Raw genomic sequence first — 21,739 nt, 5'->3', positions numbered from 1 at the left:
CCTAAACTAAATACATTTCTAATGGGTGCTTACGTGCAAGAGCAGGTGGTACTTGAGGATGCGCTGGACAGGTTTCAAGAGATAGGAGCCGAGGGGCAGAGAATGCTGCAGCGCTTCTTGCCGCTCTCTGAAGAACTTGGCCAGCGCCTTGTTCCTCATGCACTCCGTCAACACAGCCACTGACCTGGAAACATCAGTACATAGCTTTAAGACACACTATCTCTTAAGTCTGCAGGTAAAGTCAAGAATTGTTTCTTTCTTCCCCTGTAAAAAGGGTAGCAGGCTCCTAATCCAATCACTGCTGTTTCTGTTGGGTTTTTTAATGTTATCTTCTGCATTCAGTTATGATTTCCCTTGACATACGACCACTGTCTCTTACTCGGAAGTCTATATTTCGAGCACTGCAGAATAAGACCATCATTTTTCTAAAGGGGGATAATAGCAATAAATGACAATAACAGTCAGAACAAAACTTCAGATGAGCATATTTCAGTTTTGGAGCTTTTTTTTTTTTTTTTTTTTTTTTCTTCTCTGAAAGAGGTAAACTGCTTGACCCTTCCTCCAATTTGGGAGGGGGAGAGGCTGATGTCTTTGCATAGACTGTAACTTGCATTACACAAACTGGCCAAGGGACAAATGAAGAAAGGGAACCTAGAATTCCTACCTTGGGTAGTTGGTGCAGTACTGCGTATATATGTGGAAATCTTCACTCTGCATGGGGAGGGAAGGTTTACATATATTCAGATTTTGTCAAACTAGTAGCTAACACATGTGCAAGATAAAGATGATGATGTCAAGACAACACATCCTTTGGTTCCTAATCAATGAATTCTCGACTTTCACCACGATAGTCCTAACGCTACCAGAGACCTATTCATTTAATTTCATTGGGGGTGGGGGGTGGATTTTTCTTTTACTTGAAGGAAGTACCAAGGAAACCTACAGAGAGATAAAGCAAGTGGCTTTGCAACAGCCTCTTCAAGGTACTTTATGGCAATTTATGCACCATATTAAAAAAAAATCTCCCACCACCACACACCCCAGCTTTCAAACAGCTGACTTGCACATACCTAGTTTTTTGTGTGCTAAAGCACAGACCTGCTTACTGCGAGAAGTAAGTTTTGCAGGTTATGTTTGGTGTGCGACTTTCAAACAAATGTAAGACTTTCACATTTGAGCACAGTCTAAGTGTGAAAATTAGAAGCCACAAAAGTGATTTTTTTTTTTTTTTTAAAAAGTAAATAATGACTCTGTGAAAACAGGCAGTTATTACCCAAACAAGTTGTAGCTAGATCTAGGTGGGTTTCCACACTTGGCTGTCACAGTGAAATTGCCCACACCTAATGCTGACAAGCTTCTTGGAACAAAAGCCTGAGTTTCATTTTCCTTTCCTCCTTGGCCTAAGATGTTTTTCTTAATCATCATCATTTAATTCTATGGAAGAACAAGTTTCCAGAAACATTCCCATTTGCTTTAAGTTCACATCTGCCTACCTTCTATTCTACTTCTAGAATACTATAATAATACTATATATATACTATATTATATAATATATACTATATTATATAATACTATAATACTATAATAACGCCGTTTCTGCAGCTTGCTGGAGTCCTAAAGACTAAGAAAGCACCACAGAATCGTGAAGTGCTCCCCGAATCAATTACTTTTTCTTTCCTGAGCCCTAGACTAATAAAAAGCAACCCTCCAGTTGTAAACAAGACTGCAGTTTCCACTCCAAGCATCTTCAGAACAGACTCTGGCATTCTGCAGCACAATAGCTGTGCTCCATGAGGGGTCGTCTCCCAGGGGTAGTTGCTGGTGAATGGTGAGACCAAGTATCTGCCTTCACAGAATGCAACAGTGCTCTGAGGAGCAGCACCACTTGGGGAGAGGCCTGAGGCAGGCTGGGCTCTGGCTTTTGTTTCTCTTTGTTAGGGTCTTTTGGTTGTTTTTTGGTTTTTGGTTTGTTTTTTTTTTTGGTTGTTGTTTTTTTTTGGCCATTCATCAGAGAGAGCCAGCTCAGCCAGTACCCTTCCCCATTACCAACAGCACTGCTCCCTTCCCCCTCTCGCAGGGGTGAAGTGGCTTGTGCCATTCACTTCTTCACTGAGCAGTGATTCACAAGGACCCCGTATAAAGTAATATGCTACTCCACATGAGTACAAGTCATTGCAATATATTTCAGTATTTATTGCTGGATTTCAATATTAACTTCTGAAAAAAACCCAAAACTTCTAATAAATGTTTCTCTAGACGACTGCGATCCTCATTTATTCACTAGTGGGCTGTAAGCTTATTAAACTTCTCTTAGAAACCATCAAGCCAACTAAATGTAGTCTTGAAACAAGTAGAGTTAAATGATTTAGCTGTTTTTTCACACTTGGACTAATTTTGTTGTCGTAGCTAGTTTTTACAGCTGTGTACCTACGCCCCGTGTCCACACCCAGAGACAGCAAGCTTGTGTCATAGCCTGTCCACGTCCACACTTGGGACCTCTGGCCACAGGTCCAAACCCTCTCCGCTTAAAACAAAAATTTAACAAATATCTGAGCGCTGCAGACATTACACTCTAATTTTCTACGGCAATCACTACCAAACTGCCTAGCACTCGTAATAAGCCAGGGCGCTTAAGAGAGAGCATTAGGATGAAATACAGTATAGCAAAAAAAGTGATTTAATTTATATATATATATATATATATATATATATATAAATACAAGGTTTTCATTTAGGTATAAATTGTAATATATTCCCATGGCTACAATCACAGAACAATGCAATTTACAGAACCAAAGTGCAGAATATTTTGTGCCAATTTTTTAAAAAATAAATATATATTCTAGTTATAAATAGAATCACATGATTGTTCTGCTTTTCAAACAAAAAAAGAAAGGAATATCTGTTGCAAAATTTTAACAAATGAAAGCATTATCTGTAAAACACACAAGGCCAAACATTTCAAGGTTTTAGAGTAGATTGAGTACACATTCCCCACAAAAATCAAAAGCAAGTCTGAATCCCCAGGAGCCTTTTCACACACTTCCACTTTGGGTTTTGTTTTGGATTTCTTGGGCAGTGGGATAGGGGGTAAGGTGTTTTGTGGTTTATTGTTTGGGCTTGGTTTGTTTTGTTTTGGGTTGGTTTTTTTTTTTTAACACAAGGTCAAAACTATTTTCAACAGGATTTTTCATTTTAAAAGAATGTTAGCCTAGCTATTAACTGGAACAACTTGTATTAAAAAAGTAGTTCCTTATGCCCTCAACACCTCTAAAAACTTGAATAATGATTTCACAATCATTCCTGCTTTCCGAACAGACAAGACTCCAAATTTCATAGTGCACTTATATGTGTATACGCTTAATTGCGCCACGGCTCATTTCATCAAACGAAACCATCGGAGAGCATTTACTTTCACCAAGCTATGCAAGCATACTGCCAGTAGAAAGTCAATTACATATATTTTGCCTCCAGAATGAGATTGTTGATACGCATTCAAACTTACGAAGCTGGTATGAATCAACATCATACACCTTGCCGAGACATCAGCATGATTCATGTGAATCACTGGGAGAGCGGCCAAGAGAGCCACTTCCTAAGCCTGAGTAAGGAAGCTGCATTACTAGGGACAGCCATTCTTCCACCACCTGCCTGGTTACCCACCACCTCTGTATGGTCAAAGGAAGGACCTTTAGTTCACATGCCCAGCTGGTCTTCTCTACCTCAGAGCAGACTACCCAGGGCGAGCACATCAGGGCACAAGCCCAACAGGCTAAAGCCAATGCTGTGAACTACATTTAGAAGCAACAGAAAAAACAGGACTAAAATGGATTTCATATATTTCTTTCACACTGCAAGCAAAACACCAGCTATAGTCATCAGGATTTCTTTGGACAGTCTTATCCTTTCCCAGCTTGAAAATAATTTTGTTCACCTCAACTGTCTCCAAACCAGAGCAAAAGAATGATCTCTGCAGGGAGACCAGAATCACTCCAGTAATCTTTTTAATCTGAGGCCCCAAAGCTAGTGTGGTAAAGGGTACAAAACACTGAGACCCAAGCTTAAAGTTCATCCGCACTGACCTACAAGTCACCCTGAAGAGCAAAGATCCCAGCTATACTTAGCTTGTCCCCCACTGCTGAATCAATTCATTGTGTGTCTCCTCCTCATGAAGTGAAGTGCCAAACACATGGCTACAGCCCCAACCTTCTCTCAACTCTTGGTGCACTGTGCTTTTTTATAGCCAAAAAAGGCACTTTAAAAGAAAATGGAGACTGAGAAAATGAGCTGAGTCAGAGCAGAAGCTGAAGCCAATTGTCTGGATCACCTCTTCATTAATGAGATGCTAGATTACAGTAATTCTCCCATTCCCCTTGGTTAAGCTGTTGGTGTGTCTTTCAGAAAACATGTGTTCTGAATTTCTGGGGTGCTGAGTGAGAAGTGCAACGTGCCAGAATTAAGCTCTCCTTTACAGCAACTCACTTAAATGTAAACGTGTGGAATACTGAAGCCAATCTTCTAATTAACATTGGCATCATTACTATGAAAATGAAAGACTGAGTTGGCAAGAAAACATGTAAACACACTTTTATGTTAATAATTAAGCTATAGCTAAGCTTGCACTGGAACCCTTTTATCAGCCTCCGATTACAGTTACCAGCAAAATGTCTCCAACTCATTTAATGTACTAGAGTTAATACAGTTCCCCTAGACAAAGAGGCAGGACCAGAGCTGGCAGAAACTAAACTAGTATACCACTACCCTCAGTGGCAGGTTATTTCCGTGCAGCCATCCCACACTGTTTAAACAAATACCCATCCACACCATCTGCATCTTGGGGCAGAAAGGTAAAGGCAGCAACTCAGGACTGGACAGCAGGTTTTTAAAAAGCACGCTTTTCTGCATTTGTATCTGTATTTGCCTGTGGGCTATTAATGAATTAAAATACCTGGAAGCAGAGGGATTTCATATAATGTTGTACGTTGTTATGAAATATTTCTGTTTAAAGACATAGTTTTGCATGGTTATTTTATCTACTTGTGTGCTTCATATAACTGGCTAGTTTACACTAAAGACATCTTCCTGAAGTCTGTTCACAAACAAAAGCTGCCATTTTAGGAGCCATTTACTTCGGGCACTCAGCACAACAAATGCTAAGATAAAGATTCAAATCCACAATTATGAGTTTTTGTTCAAAGTGCACTAATGTGATTCAATAATCCTTACCCTATTTCCCTTAGAAGTAAAACTTGCAAGGCTGTTTACTTGTAAGCATGAAAGTTCTACACAGTCCCTAGTAGCTGGTATAGTGCTGTGATAGTGATTCAGGATGAGAATAATGTTGACAACACACTGATGTGGCTGAGAGTGCTTACACTAAGCCAGGGACTTTTCAGCTTCTCATGTTTTCCCAACAGAGATGGCTGGAGAGGCATAATAAGCTGGGAGGGGGCACAGCGGGCACAGCTGACCCAAACTGGCCAAAGGGATATTCCATACCATGATGTCATGCACAGTACACAAACTAGGGAAAAGTTGGCTGGGGGGCTGCTGCCTGGGGACTGGCTGGGCATCGGTCGGCGGGTGGTGAACAACTGCATTGTGCATCACTTGCTTTGTATAATCTTTTCCCACTATTATTAATATTATTATTATTAATAATATAATATTACTATTACTCCTACTACTATTTTATTTCAATTTTTAAACTGTTTTTATCTCAACACATGAGTTTTCTCACTTTTACTCTTCTGATTCTCTCCAACGTCCCACTGGGGGGGGTGTGAGCACGCGGCTGTGTGGTGCCCAGTTGCCAGCTGGGGTTAAACCACAACAGAAACATAGTGGTGTATGATTGCGTGAGAGGAGTATACAATGCTATACAGCAAATGTTATTAAACAAAATGAATCAAGTTCAAAGAAACAGTCCATAAAATATAGTCCAAAATTAGACCTTACAAAATGAAGCTCCCTAGATGTTCTCACAAATATCAAACATTTCCGTTCTAACAAGCTCCAGAGTTACTTTAACCATAACTGCTCTGTTATACATGCAAACCAACTTGTGTCATTTCCCACGAATCCTGAAAAAAGAAATGGCTGTTACTTTATTCAATTACTGTACTTTGTGAAATGCAAAAAGTAAACACAGTACCTACAATGAAAACCTGATTATACGTTTAAACCCCCCAACAACTACAATATTCCCAGCTGAACCAGTAGGGTGAAAAAAACAGCACTAGAGTCAGAGCTTGTGTAACCTAAGCACAGTTCCACTGGAAGTGTTAAAGACGCTCCAGTGGATCTAGACGCATTAGCTAAGGCTGTGAGCTATGACTTCGGCATGATATTATCCCCGTGCTTAACTCACAGTGAAGATCTAGCACGCTCAAAGCAATCAAACAACAAATGGCCAAAGTCCCGTAAAACTCGAAGGACCACTTACTGCCAAAAAAGGCAGTTTTATTTCCACTACTCAATGCTGGGAAGATACAAGCAACCAAGAATGGACAACTGGAGTCTGTTAAGACAGTCAACAGTTCCTGTAATGGCATCTTCACGGCCAAAACCAGAACTGTGGGGTATTTTGGTCTTGTTTGATTTTGCTTTTAAGTGTTTGCACTTGTCTGGATGAAGCTAAAAAACGCTTATTAGGACTGCAATCTCTAGCAATTTCTGAGCCATCAGGCAGTTGCCTGCCAATAATACAAATGCTAAAAGCATTTGACAAGGGAACTAAAAGCACAAGCAATGATATGCAGATGGATTTTGGAACTAATGGCCAGAAAGTCTACCAGAAAATTCCTTTCAGCTGGCCAATATGAATGAGAGCGCAACTTTTTCCTGGACTTAGTATTATCACTTGCACCACCTTTGTTTCATGTCCCAGCCAGGAGTAGTTTCAGTGGTCCCAGCTATAAGCAAGCAATATAGCAGAAATATCTACCAGCTCCAGATTGTGCTACCTGTAAATATGCTGAAGGCCTCACAACTGGCCTTCACTGCATGGGCACTCTGCTGACTTACACTCAACTTCTTGTCTACCAGGACCCCAGATCCTTCTCTGCTAAGCTGTTTCCTATTCAGCTGGACCCAGCATGCCCATGAGGTTATTCTGTTCCAGAAGCAGGACTTTGTGCTTGCCCTTATCCCATTCTCTCTCTTTCAATTCAATACAGGCTATTTGGAACAATAACAACATGCTATAAAACCCATTGCAATGGGGCAAAAATACATCCTACTTTTGTAGTAGCAGTGCCAACACTAAGATCTCTGCCAGCAAAAGATCAATTGCTAGATAAATGACAGCTTTCTCAAACTCAGCTAAAGCAAGTGATCCAGTGAAATCGCAGTGCTAATCTGGTATCGTCGCTTCCCTTTCCAGTAAAATTCCTTGCATCACAATAGTGCCAAATAAAATAGAGTGGTCCAGTTAATCCTAAATCCTTGTGTTAGACCAACTGTATTGAATGCTTGGCGCTGGCAATACCGAGTTCATGACAAAACCCACAACACGACAGTTTTGTAGTTTGTTGCGTTTTTTTGTTTGTTTGTTTTTTAATGCAGACAGGTAAACACAACCATAGAGAGATTATCCAAATTTAAACAACTACATGCCCCTCTTCTGTTCCTCTTCCTCCAGAAATACCATGGAGATGGCATTATTTCTTAACACATTTGGACTCTACAGATTCAAGGCAAACTTAGGTTCTCTGGTGAAGTGTGCAGTCAACTAAAGTCATCATGAGCCCAAAATATTTCATCTCTTGTTGTCCTACCCATTGCAGCCACTCCCCTTCTCCCTGACTGGCTCTCTGCATTTCCTACAGTGAAAGACACCTACTTTAGTTCCCTGTATTTCCCCCACACCTGACAGCTTTTCCTTCTCCATACTTTTTGCCTTCAGAATTGCCTAATAGAATGAAGATGTCAGATCAATGTTGAGAAAATTTAAGTATTCCAGAGAGAATGAGATTTGAATCTTAAGGGTAGGCTTTTTGGCCACTTTCTTTAAACAGAAAATTAAAAGATTCAGACCAGGATTCTGAAGGATCCAGACCTGAATCCTGAAAGGGAAAACTGCATCTCAGAAAACAATATGTCCACAAGTATGTTAAGGTTATTGCCTTTTCTTAAAATGCAGCCAAGTTGTATTCTCTAGCTGTTTTTAACCTGACAAGGCATAACTGGAGTACCACTTGATCAGCTATATTAAAAAAGGAGAGAAAAAAAAAGAATCCCTGTAATAATCAATTAAAAAATACCTAAAAACGGACCCTAGATCAATAGTTACACCAGTTCAGATACACTTACTGAAGAAAATAACACCTTTTTCCTGATTTTTCTTTAAAATGCAAATCAGAGCCATATCCCCATCACCTACTAAGATAAATTCCTTCCCTTTCCATAGATTTGCTAACTTTTCTTGGCAGAAGTCACACAAGCTGTCAAAATTAGGTCTCAAAAGCTAATCTTATTCCTCCATATCACTCTGCAATTGATGTTGTGCTGCAGACTCCTGCAGCACTTGCAACTTACTTACTTACTTGCAACTTACACTCCTGCAACTTACCTTGGAAACAAAACAGTCTGCTATAGCCACAGGATCATTTTCACAGTTTTCCAAATCTTGCAGAAGTTCACTAAAACAAAGAACAGGAAAAGGAAAGACAATTATGGCACACCTTGGAATAGACAAACCTGTATATTCGGAGCCAGACAGTGTTCCATAGTTCATGGCAGCGATGCCCAAAGCACTCGCATTGCAGGGAGTCCTAAAAAGGAAACAAGAACCCTTTTGACGCCCCTCTTCCCCTAGATGTATAGCTGCTGGGTTTTTTTGTTTGGAGGCAAAGGAGCACTCTAACATAGTGGTATTCCCACATACTTAAAAATTAAAGTCATCAAAACGACCATGGATTGCTGATCTCCTAAGCAAAGCTGAGCCCTTTCCTTCAGACTGACAGCTCTTCTGCGACACTCATAGTGCTGTAGTCGGTCAGTTGCGTAGCTTGTATAACAACGAGCACAATTTAACAACATTTAAAAGATAGTGAAGCACATGCCCTGTCCCGTAAAGACTTTGTATGTTCTAGGAGCTTTACTTGACTGAGGGATATGAGGAGCTGGTCTGAAAAACACAGATGAGAACCAGGATGTATTACACATACAAAAAGAATGACAATAAGCTCATTCAGGAAAATTTGTCTCTCTTTAGTGGGTCTCTTCACTGAGGAAAAATGGTTAGCCTGGAAAAAGTTTTCTGGAAGGGAATATATAGATTCTATACACATAAAAATAAAACCTTACTGAGAGGATTTTATATTTTTGACATGCCAATCAGGAAATGAATTCATTATAACAGGAACAAAGCAATAAGGGAGCATGTTCACTGTTGTATGAAACTCTGTTCTCAAAGCCAATTCAGTGAAAGAAGGAGTTCAAGCAGAAGAAGAAAACCTCAAAGGTCTCTCCTTGATCCAAATAGTCTTTAGTCTCACTGAAAGATGTACTGAGAAAAACAAGAGAAGAAACCGAGTTCTCTGCCAAAATGTTCTCTGATAGAACTTTTCTTCTTCCCTCCCCCCTTCACCCCCCCCGCCTCCTTCTCATCAGATGATTTTCCGTTTAGGGCTTCTTTTCTCCCAGTTCACAGCTGGTTCCCTGACGAGTTTTGCATAAGAGTTGTTAAGCCTGTGTCTAGGGAACTACCCTCTTCCCCTCTAAGCAGACACAATTTCCCGGTGTAAGTAAGGAGTAAACCAGAAAAGTTTCCTGACTTATTCTTTGCTTCTCTAATTACTAGAGGAAGGAAGGGGAGAAATCAGCAATCAGTCACAAGGAACAAAGACAAACAAGACCTTAGGTTCAGTGGTCGCTAAGCCACTCTGTACAGCAATGATTTAACCTCCACACCTCAATTTCTCTCTTCATCAAAATGGGAATAAAAATATGACCCTTGCTTGATACCCACACTTGTGAAGCTCCTTTACATCAGCAAAAGCAGCAAGCTATAGCAATGTTGACCATAACCATTAATTATACACACATGAGTTTTGGAAATAACATCAAACACGCTGAACAGGCTCAGAGGATTCCTGCTGTCTGGCAGGCAGACATGCTCCTGATGGTTTAGAGTACGTAACATCTTGATTGCCATTTATTTCCTATAGTCTCCTTCAATACCATATTATTTCTCCTACAGGTTACAGTAATGCTGCACTTAGAGATTTTATATATTCTTGCAATGAGTCCACGTTTATGCAGTAAATATGCTAGTGGCTTGTGTCTTCAGCACAAGCCCATAACGTAAGGGCTGTGCTTTGAAAGATTATGTTACCTGTGCAGCACTCTGTCTCATTTGGCTGGTAAGAAAGGGATTGGCAAAAGCAGCCTGGCACTGTAAAAATAACAAATCCATCATACCCAGGAATCCTGAAAAACATAAATAAATCCCTATAATACCAAGTTGACATGCAGAAGAGCAGGGCTTTTATTATAGGCTACGTTTAAGTACCTGACAGGAGGCAGAAGTAACAATACAGAAAAGCATTAGTTCCCTTCACCTGAACATCCAGAGGTTTTATGCTGTTCTTGGTCTCTGTGACTCGCTTGTGCTGGGCACCCAGGCAGGAAAGGATCATTAGAGGAACTTTATGCTCTTGAAGCTGAATCACTAACAAGACAGACTGAAGCATGCCACAAGTGCCAGTGCCATTAAAGACCACGTACTGAGTTATCCAGCTTGGGTTATTATGTGCTGGAAAAGGTTGAATCTGTACAATCATAATTGATAGCCAATGCTAACATCTTTGGGATGAGAGAGGTAAGTATAAAGAGCCAATTTTTCATGCAATACATTTGTTATCTTTTCAAGTCAAATGAATAAAAGCCTCATTACAATGTCTTTTAGGATGCTTTGATTTTTTTGAAGTACAAATTATTTTCAAGACAAAACACTTATCTTCCCCCTGCCAGTGAAGACTTTCAACACGACAAAGTGCAGGTTAGTATCAAACTGTTGACTACAGGAGGTCAAGAAAAATGAGATAAACACATTTCTACGTCTGCAAATAATCACCATATTTGCACACACAATTCAGGCAAGGCACTTATTTTATTCATTCTATATCATCAACACACCATTTTAAAACAAGACACAAGACCTTCTCCCTTTTGATAGGAATTGGAGCGAGTGAGAGATGGTAATGACAGGAACATCAAATAGGCGATTTTGGCAGAGTGGAAGGAATGAAAAGAGGCAGGAAAGAAACAGCATAGTTTGTGCTGAACCCATAAAAAAAAACAACCCACAGTTGACGACTAAATATTGCAGTCTAGCCATAAATACTAAAGTAACAGCATCTCCAAAAAACATCATTCTCTCAATGCCTGACAGAGCACAACATTCAAAACAAAAATGGACACAGCAGGCAGTCTGGTCTTCATGGCTGAAAAGTTCTGACTTTCAGGTAAAAAACAAACAAACAAAAAAACAACAAAAACACACAACAAAAAACCAACAACCAAACAAAACACACCAAACAAAACCCAAAAACCAATCAAAAGAAATTTAGCCTTGATATAACTTCACTGTCACAAAAAATCCTCTGACCAAAACTAATGTCTTTGTACTCAGAAGAACAACTTTTCTGTTAAAGGTGATCTCTTAGAGGTTTTATGAAGGCTCCTCCTGACAACGCGCCAGCCCTTACCCCTGTGAAGCTCAGGGCACAGGAGCTGCTGAATGGCCCTGCACTGTATTAGTGTACTTCAGTAACCCTCAACGGACAAGGAATATGCAGGATGATCTGCATCAGCAGCAGAGGTTTCAGCTTGGCCTCTACTAAGGTCATCTGGGTGTTGGTAGAAGTACTAAACTGGAGCACGTTTCTCTGCAGAGTTCCCGTTTCACAATCGGGTCATGGTATCAGGTGGAGAATTTATCCTAAACTAACACTGGAAAGAATCTCAACAGGAGAGGCCAAGGAAGAAAGGCAGCAAATGTTGACTTAGAGAACACTTCCCCATTCCAAATAAGTAAATTAATAGCGGATAAGCTCTCCCCAAGAGACAGAGCAGAGCCAGTGGACCAGCATATAGTCAGTGATTCTGCTTTAAGAAATAGCTCTCCAAAAAGGGATCAGAGTCCTAGCAGTTAGCACCCTGACCATCATTTCTGCCATTCAACGCAACATCTAAAAATTGTATGTAGTTTAGCTGAGAGAAATTCCCAATTACTGAAACGAAATTTCTCAGATGTATACAAAGTCCAAAAAAGCAGAACACTAAAACCTTTGACCATTGATAAATGGTCAAATTCAAAGTTGAGAAAAAACAAGGTCATTTTGAAACTATAAAATCATGCTCACAAAAAGCGTCTGAAAGTATTAACACAGAACTGCCAAATGGTCCTTTTTCAAAGGTAAAAATAAATGAAAAGGTTCAAGGGTGTGTTTAGGGCCCAGAAGCTACATGCCAAGTTTCACAGAGGAGGGAACTTAATCCTTGAAGCTATATTGGGATCTACAATGAGTGTTCAGTCTTAAAAGCTCACAATTTCCATGTAGAATATTAAATCAGAAGGCCTGAAATACATTAGTAATTTACTAGAGGCTTTGGACAGCTTTCCAGTGACTTCTAACCATTGTTAACATATCTATCTCTAAAATTGCCCATAGCGTTTTTTAATTTTTTTTTTAACCTCTGAAAAATCTTTTTTTGCAACTCAATTATCTTGTACAATGACTGATCATACTTGAAGGTATTTTTATTAGGTAATATTTGCAATGATGCTGGTATAAAAAGTGTCCTAGCTACCAAGTCTGCCATTCCTCTAGCTTTTTAAAGATCAGGAAAATATAATGGCCAGGACTGGTTTTCTCCACTCTGTGACCACTGGGAAGCTGTAAGCTCACGATCACTGTCTCATGGCTCTAACACACATGATCAGGCCACCACTATGTATTTTGCATCACGTTAGACATTCAGTCAAGTCAATTGTCATAGCTGAAGCAGGACACAGCAGCTTTCTAGTTAAGTGTATTTCCACTACTCTGCAGTAGCTGTTTTAGATTTCAGGAAATGATTTCAGGTTTCATCTTTGTCCATAAGTTCTGAATAGATCAGTCCCCACTCTTCCCTTTGATACTGAACAGTGACCCCAGCAGCAGAAGCACTTTAAAGTAGCTTCCCATGATGACGGAAAAACATTGAAGATGCTCTTTGACATGGAGTCCTCCACTTTAGAATCCTCTTTTGATTCAATTAAATTATCTGTTGTTCTTCAAAGAACACAGTGGTTTGGGCAATGCTCTATCAGCTACAGCAAAGCTAAGAGAGCTTTTACAGGAGTAATAGGATATAAAAGACATGGGAACTTTATGCCAATATATTTCTTGTATTGATTGAATATTCAGGTTTTCCTTAAATGCTGAATAGGTTAATTATTTCTATAGTAGCAGAGGACTCAGACAAAAGTAGCAGCAGCATGCTCCTGAGATCGTAAATACTGCAGGTCCTACACAAAGTGGCACTAGCTATACAAGCAAGAAATTTTACTTCAGTCTCCCAATACACACTAGAATCCCATCTGCAGAGCTTTAGAGAAGGCTGCAAAGATACTGAACAGGAGCCTCCAGTAAACGGAATGGTACTTAAACAGTTTTCAGAAATTAATTCAGGGAGTCCCTAGTAGTATAAAACACTACAGATCTGGGTGATGTCTATCGATACACAAAAGGACCCAGTATAATAGGAATAAAAAGACGTCTCTAATATGGCAAGAATTTCATTTGCAGTGGTCTTGCATTAGGCTCAATTAGGGCACAGAGCAGGTTAGGCTTAAATTCACGGCAATACCCAGCATGAAAACAAAGAAAGTAAATGGAGACTACACTTGACTCATAAAATAAACAGCTAAAAAAATTTGATCTCAGCAAACCAGCCCTGGTGAGAATCAGAGATAGACCATTTCTCAGTTTATGTATCTTGGCTGTATTAAAGTGATAAAAAGAGTATTTGCTGGGTTTGCTCCCTCACCAATAACACAGGCTATTGAACTGTTTTCATTTAGTTAAATATGAATTTACCTGTTGAAACGGTAGATATCCCGTATGTTGCCAAACAGGGCGGACCGCTCTTCTGTCCCCAGGGAGAGCTTGGTCTGATCGGTGATACAGTCGAGGTAATCCTACAAGAGAAATGAGAAGGAGGCCTTCAGACGTTTCCTCCTTTTCTAGATCAGTAAACGGCGCTATGTTTTGTTGTACAAGATGAATCCCTTTATATCAGTTTCACCTTATTAGTACAGTAAACCCTTCAGTAGTCGTTCTGTGAACAGTTGCTCTATTATGAAAGGTAACAGTACTTACCTGTTCACTGAAACCAAGAAAATAACAAAAGACTGTGCTAAGTTACAGTTCTCAAATGGGACACCCAACATTTGTCTTGCTACTGATATATAAATATATTCAGATTTCATTCACAATTACAGTTTAATTGATCATTTAACTGGCTCAAAGAAAAAAAAAGTAAAAATAAGAGATTAATGTAATTTAATGGTGTCTTATTCACAGAAAACCCTATATAATGAAGAGCAGAAAGCCGACAAGCAACACAGACTCAGAAAAGCAACCACTGCAAAAAAAAAATTTTGATTTTTAAATCATAGATAAGACAACAATGCAGAGTTTGTAGAGAACAGATCTCAGTGGATATACGTGTATGCAGTTTAACCACACATACAGTTACATTTCAAACTACATTGCTATACACTCTAGTAAAGATTTCCTTTTGCACTTAAAAGGGTGATAGTGACTCATCCAGGGACTTTAACTGAACAGGAACAAGACACCTAGAAAAAACTCAGATCAGCAGTGTTCTGGGAGAACAACTTTCCCGTCTCTTCCCTCACTTTGATAACAGCTCAGCTCCCAAAGTGTCACCTTTCATTCTGTTGCAGCTACAGTATTAATATTTCTCAGATAAGGGCAATCAAATCTACCAGGCTATTTAACTAACTATAACTCATAAACCAGGAAACATAATGTGCTGCCACATCTATGAGGAAATTCTGCTGGAAAAGAATAAAGTAAAAGTGAAAACAGCTGAAACAATGCAAAATAAAAATAAATAAAATCCCTTAGCCTAGAGCTAGACAACGTGGTGTGGCAACCTACCAAAAGCAACACAGCATTCCATGGCGCTGCAAGGAAGGAGCCCTGCAAAATGTCAATGAGGCCGTGAAAACTTCTAAGATATAACTCTGTTCCCGAGTAATAAAAAAAAAGAAGTATTACAGAACACATACATTGGACAAGATTTATTCTCTGTGTAAATCCCATGAAGACAAAGGGATCAAGCACCAATTTGACTTTTGGATTTTAGATGCCTTTATAAGGAAGGTTAAGAATTGCAGTGCTCAAGCCTCCATCCCCATATCCTTCTTTCCAACTGAAATGGTGTCAGCAGATTCACAGGTGTAACCAAGACTCAGGTTTAGATACCAGTAGGCTTTCCTGTCCCGTCCCCCTGCTGAATAATCCACGCTCTTTGGTCATCTCCAGTTATAGGTACCTCTCATCGCCCCCAAATCTGCGGGGTTTTGCCAACAAAAAGCAAGCAAGCCTGTTCCAAGGCAACCTCAGGGTCCTTAAGAGCCAAAAGTAGCAGTTGGCAGGCAAGCAGGCAGGTCCCTGGAGAGCCATCTCATCTCTTCTGTTATGGACATCTGACCTGTACTCTACCTTCTTTCCTAGCAGACAGCAGCCTTGCAGTTCAAGCCTGTCCTTGAAATATATTTGTGCATTAAGTCGTTGCAACTGGGACTCCCTGAACTTGTGGTTGGCTTCTGATTTATACTCAGAAGATGCAGAAGAGTAAAAGGTTCAGGATGGCCAGGCAGACAGGACTGCAGCATGCAATACGCCAGGTCAAAGGCAGAAGTAGATGACAGGTTCAGGGCTACACCAGTGATGGCAGTAAAAAACCCACTAATACAAATCTGCATATAAAAGCAAAGAATAGAAAAGCTCCAGTGGAATTGTGATCCTCTGAAAACATTTTTAGCACTACAGGAGCACTGCAACACCCCAAGCTGGTATGACAGGGTGGGTTGCAGAGGAATGAAAATCTTATAAGTAACTCCATATAGCATACTTATTGAATAAAGAGGAGTTCCTTTCAAATTCATTCATCCCAGCACAGCTAGAACTTGGGTTTCTTCAAGATAGCAAACAGTCCACAGTGATTTCTTTTTCCAGTATTAGAGAGTGTGTAAAAAGCATGACCTGCTCTGTGCTCCTTTTGTACTCTCATCCCAGTTTTCCTCCACACACACACTCAGTCTTTTACCAACTCTTAGTAAGAAAGAGAGAACCAAGTACTTTCTAATGCTGCTGCCAAGAAGCAGCCTGCAGGTGCTTTGGCAGATTTCCAGCATTCCCATAGCGTATGCCAGTATCAGGTTATACCACGCACCCACAGCCTGTGCTCTCTTGCTAAAAGTTCCTTCAGGCTGTGCTTCAGGGCCCCGTCTCCTCCCAGCATCAGATCAGAAACAAACTAATGGCTGGATTTGTGGTTACACAGAGTAAACAGAGATGGTTATTTGCTTAAAATGCTTGGGATTTGGAGGCACCTTGTATCTCACCGCATACTGTTAGGGAATCACACAGGACTTGGGGACTGCTTTCATGTTTTAAACTTTCTATTTTTATTCATGTTGGCGACGTGAGGCTTCTGCAAGTCTGACAGCTACTGACATGTTTGAGTCGCTGTTAAACCTTTGAGCAGATACCTGGGCTAGACACAAACTGCCTAACACGGCACAGACAGTAGGGTAGTCACAGCAGCAAAAAGCTTCAGATATCCGTGTTTATGTGAAAGAGGCGGACACTAGACAGTCTTGACACAGTAGCCTGACGAAGTCCAGGCACGGCACGGCAGCACAGCACTTGCACTGACACAGCAAGTGGGACCCTTCTGGTTATACTGCTTTGCAGAGCATGTGTGTTCTCAGAAAGACTTCATGAACTCATCCAGGAAACAGATGCAGTTATCAGCACACAATGTCCTCTGCAAGGACACCACCACAGGCAGATCAAAGCTACCCAGCCATCGTTTTTTTTTCCTAATTATTCCTTAGCAAATGGTACTTTACCCCCATGGTAGTCACTGCGACCTCCTGCAGCATATCAACAGCTGTTATCATCTGAAGCCATAATGGAAGGTTTGGAGCTCCAAGATAACAGGGCAGGCTGCAACCGTAATGACACGGTGCAGAAATCAATTACATTTATCAGAACAGAGTGCCAGCCTTATTCACTTTGTTTGTTTCTTGTAAGCCTCTATGGACCCTCTGTCGGCACTGAATGATTTGTTTATAACCTTTGCCTTCACTAGCCTTTTATTGCTTCTCTGCAGTTACGGCAAAAACATTTAGCTTGCTTTATAGGAGGAAAAAACCCCACAAATGCCAGTCTCCTTAGATTGATCTATGGAGCAAGGTTTGCTCTAATGGTATTGCACAGTTTTTCCATCCTGTTTCCTGTAAATCTCCAAAAATTAGACGAGTCTTGCTAGACTGCCCTGCATTCCTTGCTGGCTTTGACATTCCCCCCATTTGTCTTTCATCACACCAAATCCATCAGAAGGAATGTCTGTTAGAAGCTGCCTATCCTGACTACTGTGTCTCCTCCTCCAGAATCACACAAGAAAGATCTCTAGAGGACCAAAATGATGACAACACTAACCTCAGAGGCTAAAATAAAAAATACAAAAAATTACATGAACTGGAAATGAGAAAGAACTGTCAAGAAAAGGACAAAATGAGCAAAAATATCTTCACATATTAATTAAACTATTTTTTTCCCCATGACCGAGCTTTAGAAACTAAACGCACATTAGTGGGACATTTTTATCTAGCCCCCTAGGTTTACTTTCGAAAACAGACACACACTTAGCTTTAAAAACAGGCTACAAGTTGAACAACAATAAATAAGTCAGCCATTATTGTGGGAATGTTAAAATTGCACATTAAAATGAGTAATATTAACGGTAATGCTAAAAAATTAAAAAAAAGGGTAAAAGCCACACTGCCTCGTAAAACAAGAATCAATTTTTATCCTGCCCTGCAAGAAACGTATATACTTTAGAAGTTCTTAGTAATCCCTTTATAGGGCAGGACTGTGCATATATGGATATTACTGAAGATAAGCAAAATTGTTGAAAGAGCAGTGTTGTTGCATATGTACACCTTCCCAAAGAGGCAGGCACACAAGACACTGAAAATTTGATGAAATACCAATACCAAAAAAAGAAGAAAAAAGGATTCTACCCACCCAGAAACTTTGCTTTCCAATGCCTGAACACAGGCTGCAGGAGAAAGCAAAGCTGCTGTATGTCTCTGGACTTCAGCAACATGCTGTTTGGCTCAAGAGCTGAGGACTTATACCAGGAAAATTAAGTCTCTGACTAAAAAACCAGGTACTTATCAAAATTCCAATGACTTCTAGTGCTGCAGCCTGGGGAGGAATATATAATATTAATATATAATATTAAAACAAGCAGGACCTAAATCCAGGCAGTGCCATAACATCACTCACACCCAGTTTTCTGATATCCCCTAGATCTGTGCTACTGATAAGGCAGCTTTTACTCCCAGGTGCTATACCATACTCATGGGCATATTTTTGCCCAACTCCTCTGTACCCAGCACAGATGCATATAGCCCAAATCAGATGGCTGTGCAGAAGAGGAACCACTGAAATGGTTCAGCAGCCTGGACCACCTAAGCACTATTCCCACACTACTTTGAGGAAAAGGCTTCAGGCCAGAAGGAAAACACACCATGAACTGGATCCTGTTTGTACCCTGCTAGCTAGAGCCATGCTGACCAAACATCTGCACACTTGTAAGCAAAGAGAAAGCTGGGCAACAGTTATACAACAGAATAACTGCTATAACATGCTCCCCATTGGTAATTCTGCCTATTACATTGGTAATTATAATCTGTACCAACTCCCCTGCTGCCTGATTTATTTTCTATTCTTTTTTCTTATTATTTATTTTACTAACAGATTTATCTGGCACGTAGAGCAACATACTCTGAATGCCATGTGGGTAAAAAAAAAAGCATACTATTCACAACAGGTGGCCACAGGTGCTGAATTCTGGTCAGAGCAGCTCACTGCAGCTCTTTTCAATTACTCGAAGTACAGCTGTGCCCTGCTGAGTGAAGGTGCACTTCTAAACCATACATACTTTGCTTTCTTGCTCTGGTTCCTGTGGCTATATGAGTCCAAGGACTGACTGAGGCCTAAATCAAATCCATCTCCTTCCCATATCAAACTCTTCAGTCAGGACTAGAACACAATTATCTTTGTTGTCATCACCTTTTATGATGGAAAAAGACAATCCCATTATTTTAGTGCAGGTCTCTTGTAATTTGTACAGTGGTTTATTTGGTGACACCTGTAGCAAAACATCCCATGCAGCCAAACTTAAACTTTCTGACATTTCTGACTGCTTTCCTCCCGTTATCTTTTGTCTTCCCTATTCTTCCTCTTCAGTCTCTGTAACCAGTCAAAACTGGTCACATATCTATTAGCAACCTCATTTTGACTAAAACCATCCTTCCCTTCTGAGAGCGAAAATGCTTGCCCGACTGCTCTTAAAGCCATTTCCCACCTCCCACCCCACATCAAAGCCCTTGCCATTTTCAGCCCTCCAGAGACAGCCTGGCATGTTCCCACATGGCAGGCAGAAATCTGTACCTGTCAAGATAATTAGTGCCCTCATCTCTCGCTTCTGAAACTCCTCTGTAGGTGAAGCAGAAGCGGCAGCAGCTCTACTTCAATGTCTTACCTGTATTGATTCAACAGAGGGGGGAGGAACTTTTCAAATGTTCTTTCCTCTGATGGAGTGAATTTGCTACCTAGCAGCAAGCATCTCTTTTTCCCATATCAGTAACATAACCACTAACCCAGGCTGCAAGACAATCACATTGTCATACAGTAGGGTAATACAGCTTAATACTTACATTTAACTAATACGCATATTTTTAACTGTAGATGCAGTTTGAGTGCCATAAAAAACAGAACTGTATTTTATTTCTGCTACAGATGTTGCACATAAATGATGCCAGTAAATCAAAACTCAAAAAATGCTTGTGCTGCCCACCACATAGGTTCTCTCATGTAAAACCAGAAAATTAATTAAAGAAGGAAATTTCTGCAAGCATGTCTTTCTGCCTGTTATTTTTAATGGAAAATGGGGGGGGTGAGAGGTGGCATTTGCTGGGGTTTTTTAAAAAGACATCTGAAGCAGGAAACTCCTCACTTTGGCCAAAGCATGAACAGGTCCAAAAGATCAGCACCTGTCTGAGGCTATGCACAGCAGATCATGGCCCTGCTACCAAACGACATTCAAAGCCAGGGTCTTTCTGAGAACAAAGCAGACCTGGAGACACAGCCTCTTCTGCTCACTTCAGCAATGGAAGCAGAAAGCTCCTGGGCTCCATGCTCCCCCTTTCCATTCTCTTTCCATCCCTCGGTACCTTGTATGTAAGATGGCGGCCACTTGTCAGTGCTAGCAAAGCTCTGCCCGTGTAGGAAGCTTGGCTCTATTGGGCCTCAGCTGTGGGCTCCAAAGCGCCCACCTACGTGCTGGCAGAGTACTGACCCCACTGCCATCAAGGGCCAGGAGAATACCTGCCACCACTGACAGCCAGCAAGCCCCCAAAGAATGGTCAAAGTAATCCATATGCTTTATACAACCTGTTACTAGATGCAGACTGTGATTGATTTCTTTCCTCTCCGATGCCTGTGCAGAAGAGCAGAGTCTCTGAACTGGCAGGAGGCCACCTTGATGGCATCAGTCCTCTCCCCACGCCTTGGGTGGAAGAAGCCATACCACACTCACCTGTGTTTATGACTTGCTTCCTTAGAACTACCCAGTTTACACGTGCAGTCAGCTCACATGCAACCTGTGGATAACAGCAATAAAGCAGGCATGATACAGTAAGATGATACTTGTCTGACCTCATGTAGAAAGGGCAATTATTGGTGGTGAGAGCACTCGTGAGAACACAGTATGAAGAAAGACTAAAAATAGAGAAGCGCGTTTAAGTTTTCTTTCCACTGTTTAACACTGCAGAGTGAGGTGATCTTGACAGACTTCTCCCTACACTTTCCACAGTTAGGGGCCTGCAAAAAAATTTAATTGAAGTTAAAGTTAACAGTGTTAACTTAAATTGTACCTACAGAAGAGAAGGGGAAGAAAAAAATTTTTTTTTCCATGTAGCTATTCCTGAATGACAGATTTTCTATAATCAAGTGACTTCCTCACCTGTATTATAGATGTTAAAACACTGCCCCATTTACAGATACTAAGGACTGGAATCAGTGACCCCTAGTACGCCCCCTTGGCTTAATCTACATGCACGGAAAGCCACAAGAGGAGTATGTGTCAGCCAAAATTAGCAGCAAGGAATTCCTGAGTCCTAACACTATGCCTCGCACCTCTAAAATGCACACTTTCTTTGGTTTAGGCTGCCTTTGAACAGTTGTGCCTGTGTAGAACATGAGCACAGGTGGAGTCGTATACAAAGTCAGAAATTTCTAGGGCACGTCAATGTCAACAATGTAAGTCAGGAGACCTTGTCACAGGACTTCAAGTTGTCAGAGCACAACTAGTCTCAGGAACTGAACTGAAGCACTTGCCCTGGAAAACTTAGTCA

At 40.7% G+C, this 21,739-nt stretch overlaps 1 protein-coding gene across 3 annotated transcripts in view; it reads right to left on the bottom strand.

Annotated features, from left to right (window-relative positions):
* The window catches only part of PLEKHG1 (pleckstrin homology and RhoGEF domain containing G1), a 140,224-nt gene that overhangs the window by 17,991 nt on the left and 100,494 nt on the right, over positions 1 to 21,739 (bottom strand). For all 3 annotated transcript variants that reach the window (XM_064447030.1, XM_064447031.1, XM_064447032.1), the window contains 4 exons: positions 14,091 to 14,191; positions 8,573 to 8,642; positions 665 to 711; positions 34 to 184 (listed from right to left, as the gene is read on the bottom strand). In XM_064447030.1, the coding sequence (XP_064303100.1) occupies positions 34 to 184; positions 665 to 711; positions 8,573 to 8,642; positions 14,091 to 14,191 (369 nt within the window). The remainder of the gene's footprint in view (positions 1 to 33; positions 185 to 664; positions 712 to 8,572; positions 8,643 to 14,090; positions 14,192 to 21,739) is intronic.

Source organism: Phalacrocorax carbo, chromosome 3 (assembly GCF_963921805.1).
Source record: "Phalacrocorax carbo chromosome 3, bPhaCar2.1, whole genome shotgun sequence".
NCBI lineage: Eukaryota > Metazoa > Chordata > Aves > Suliformes > Phalacrocoracidae > Phalacrocorax > Phalacrocorax carbo.
The sequence above is the reverse complement of the archived record's forward strand: the minus strand, read 5'-3'. Positions and strand labels throughout refer to the sequence as shown.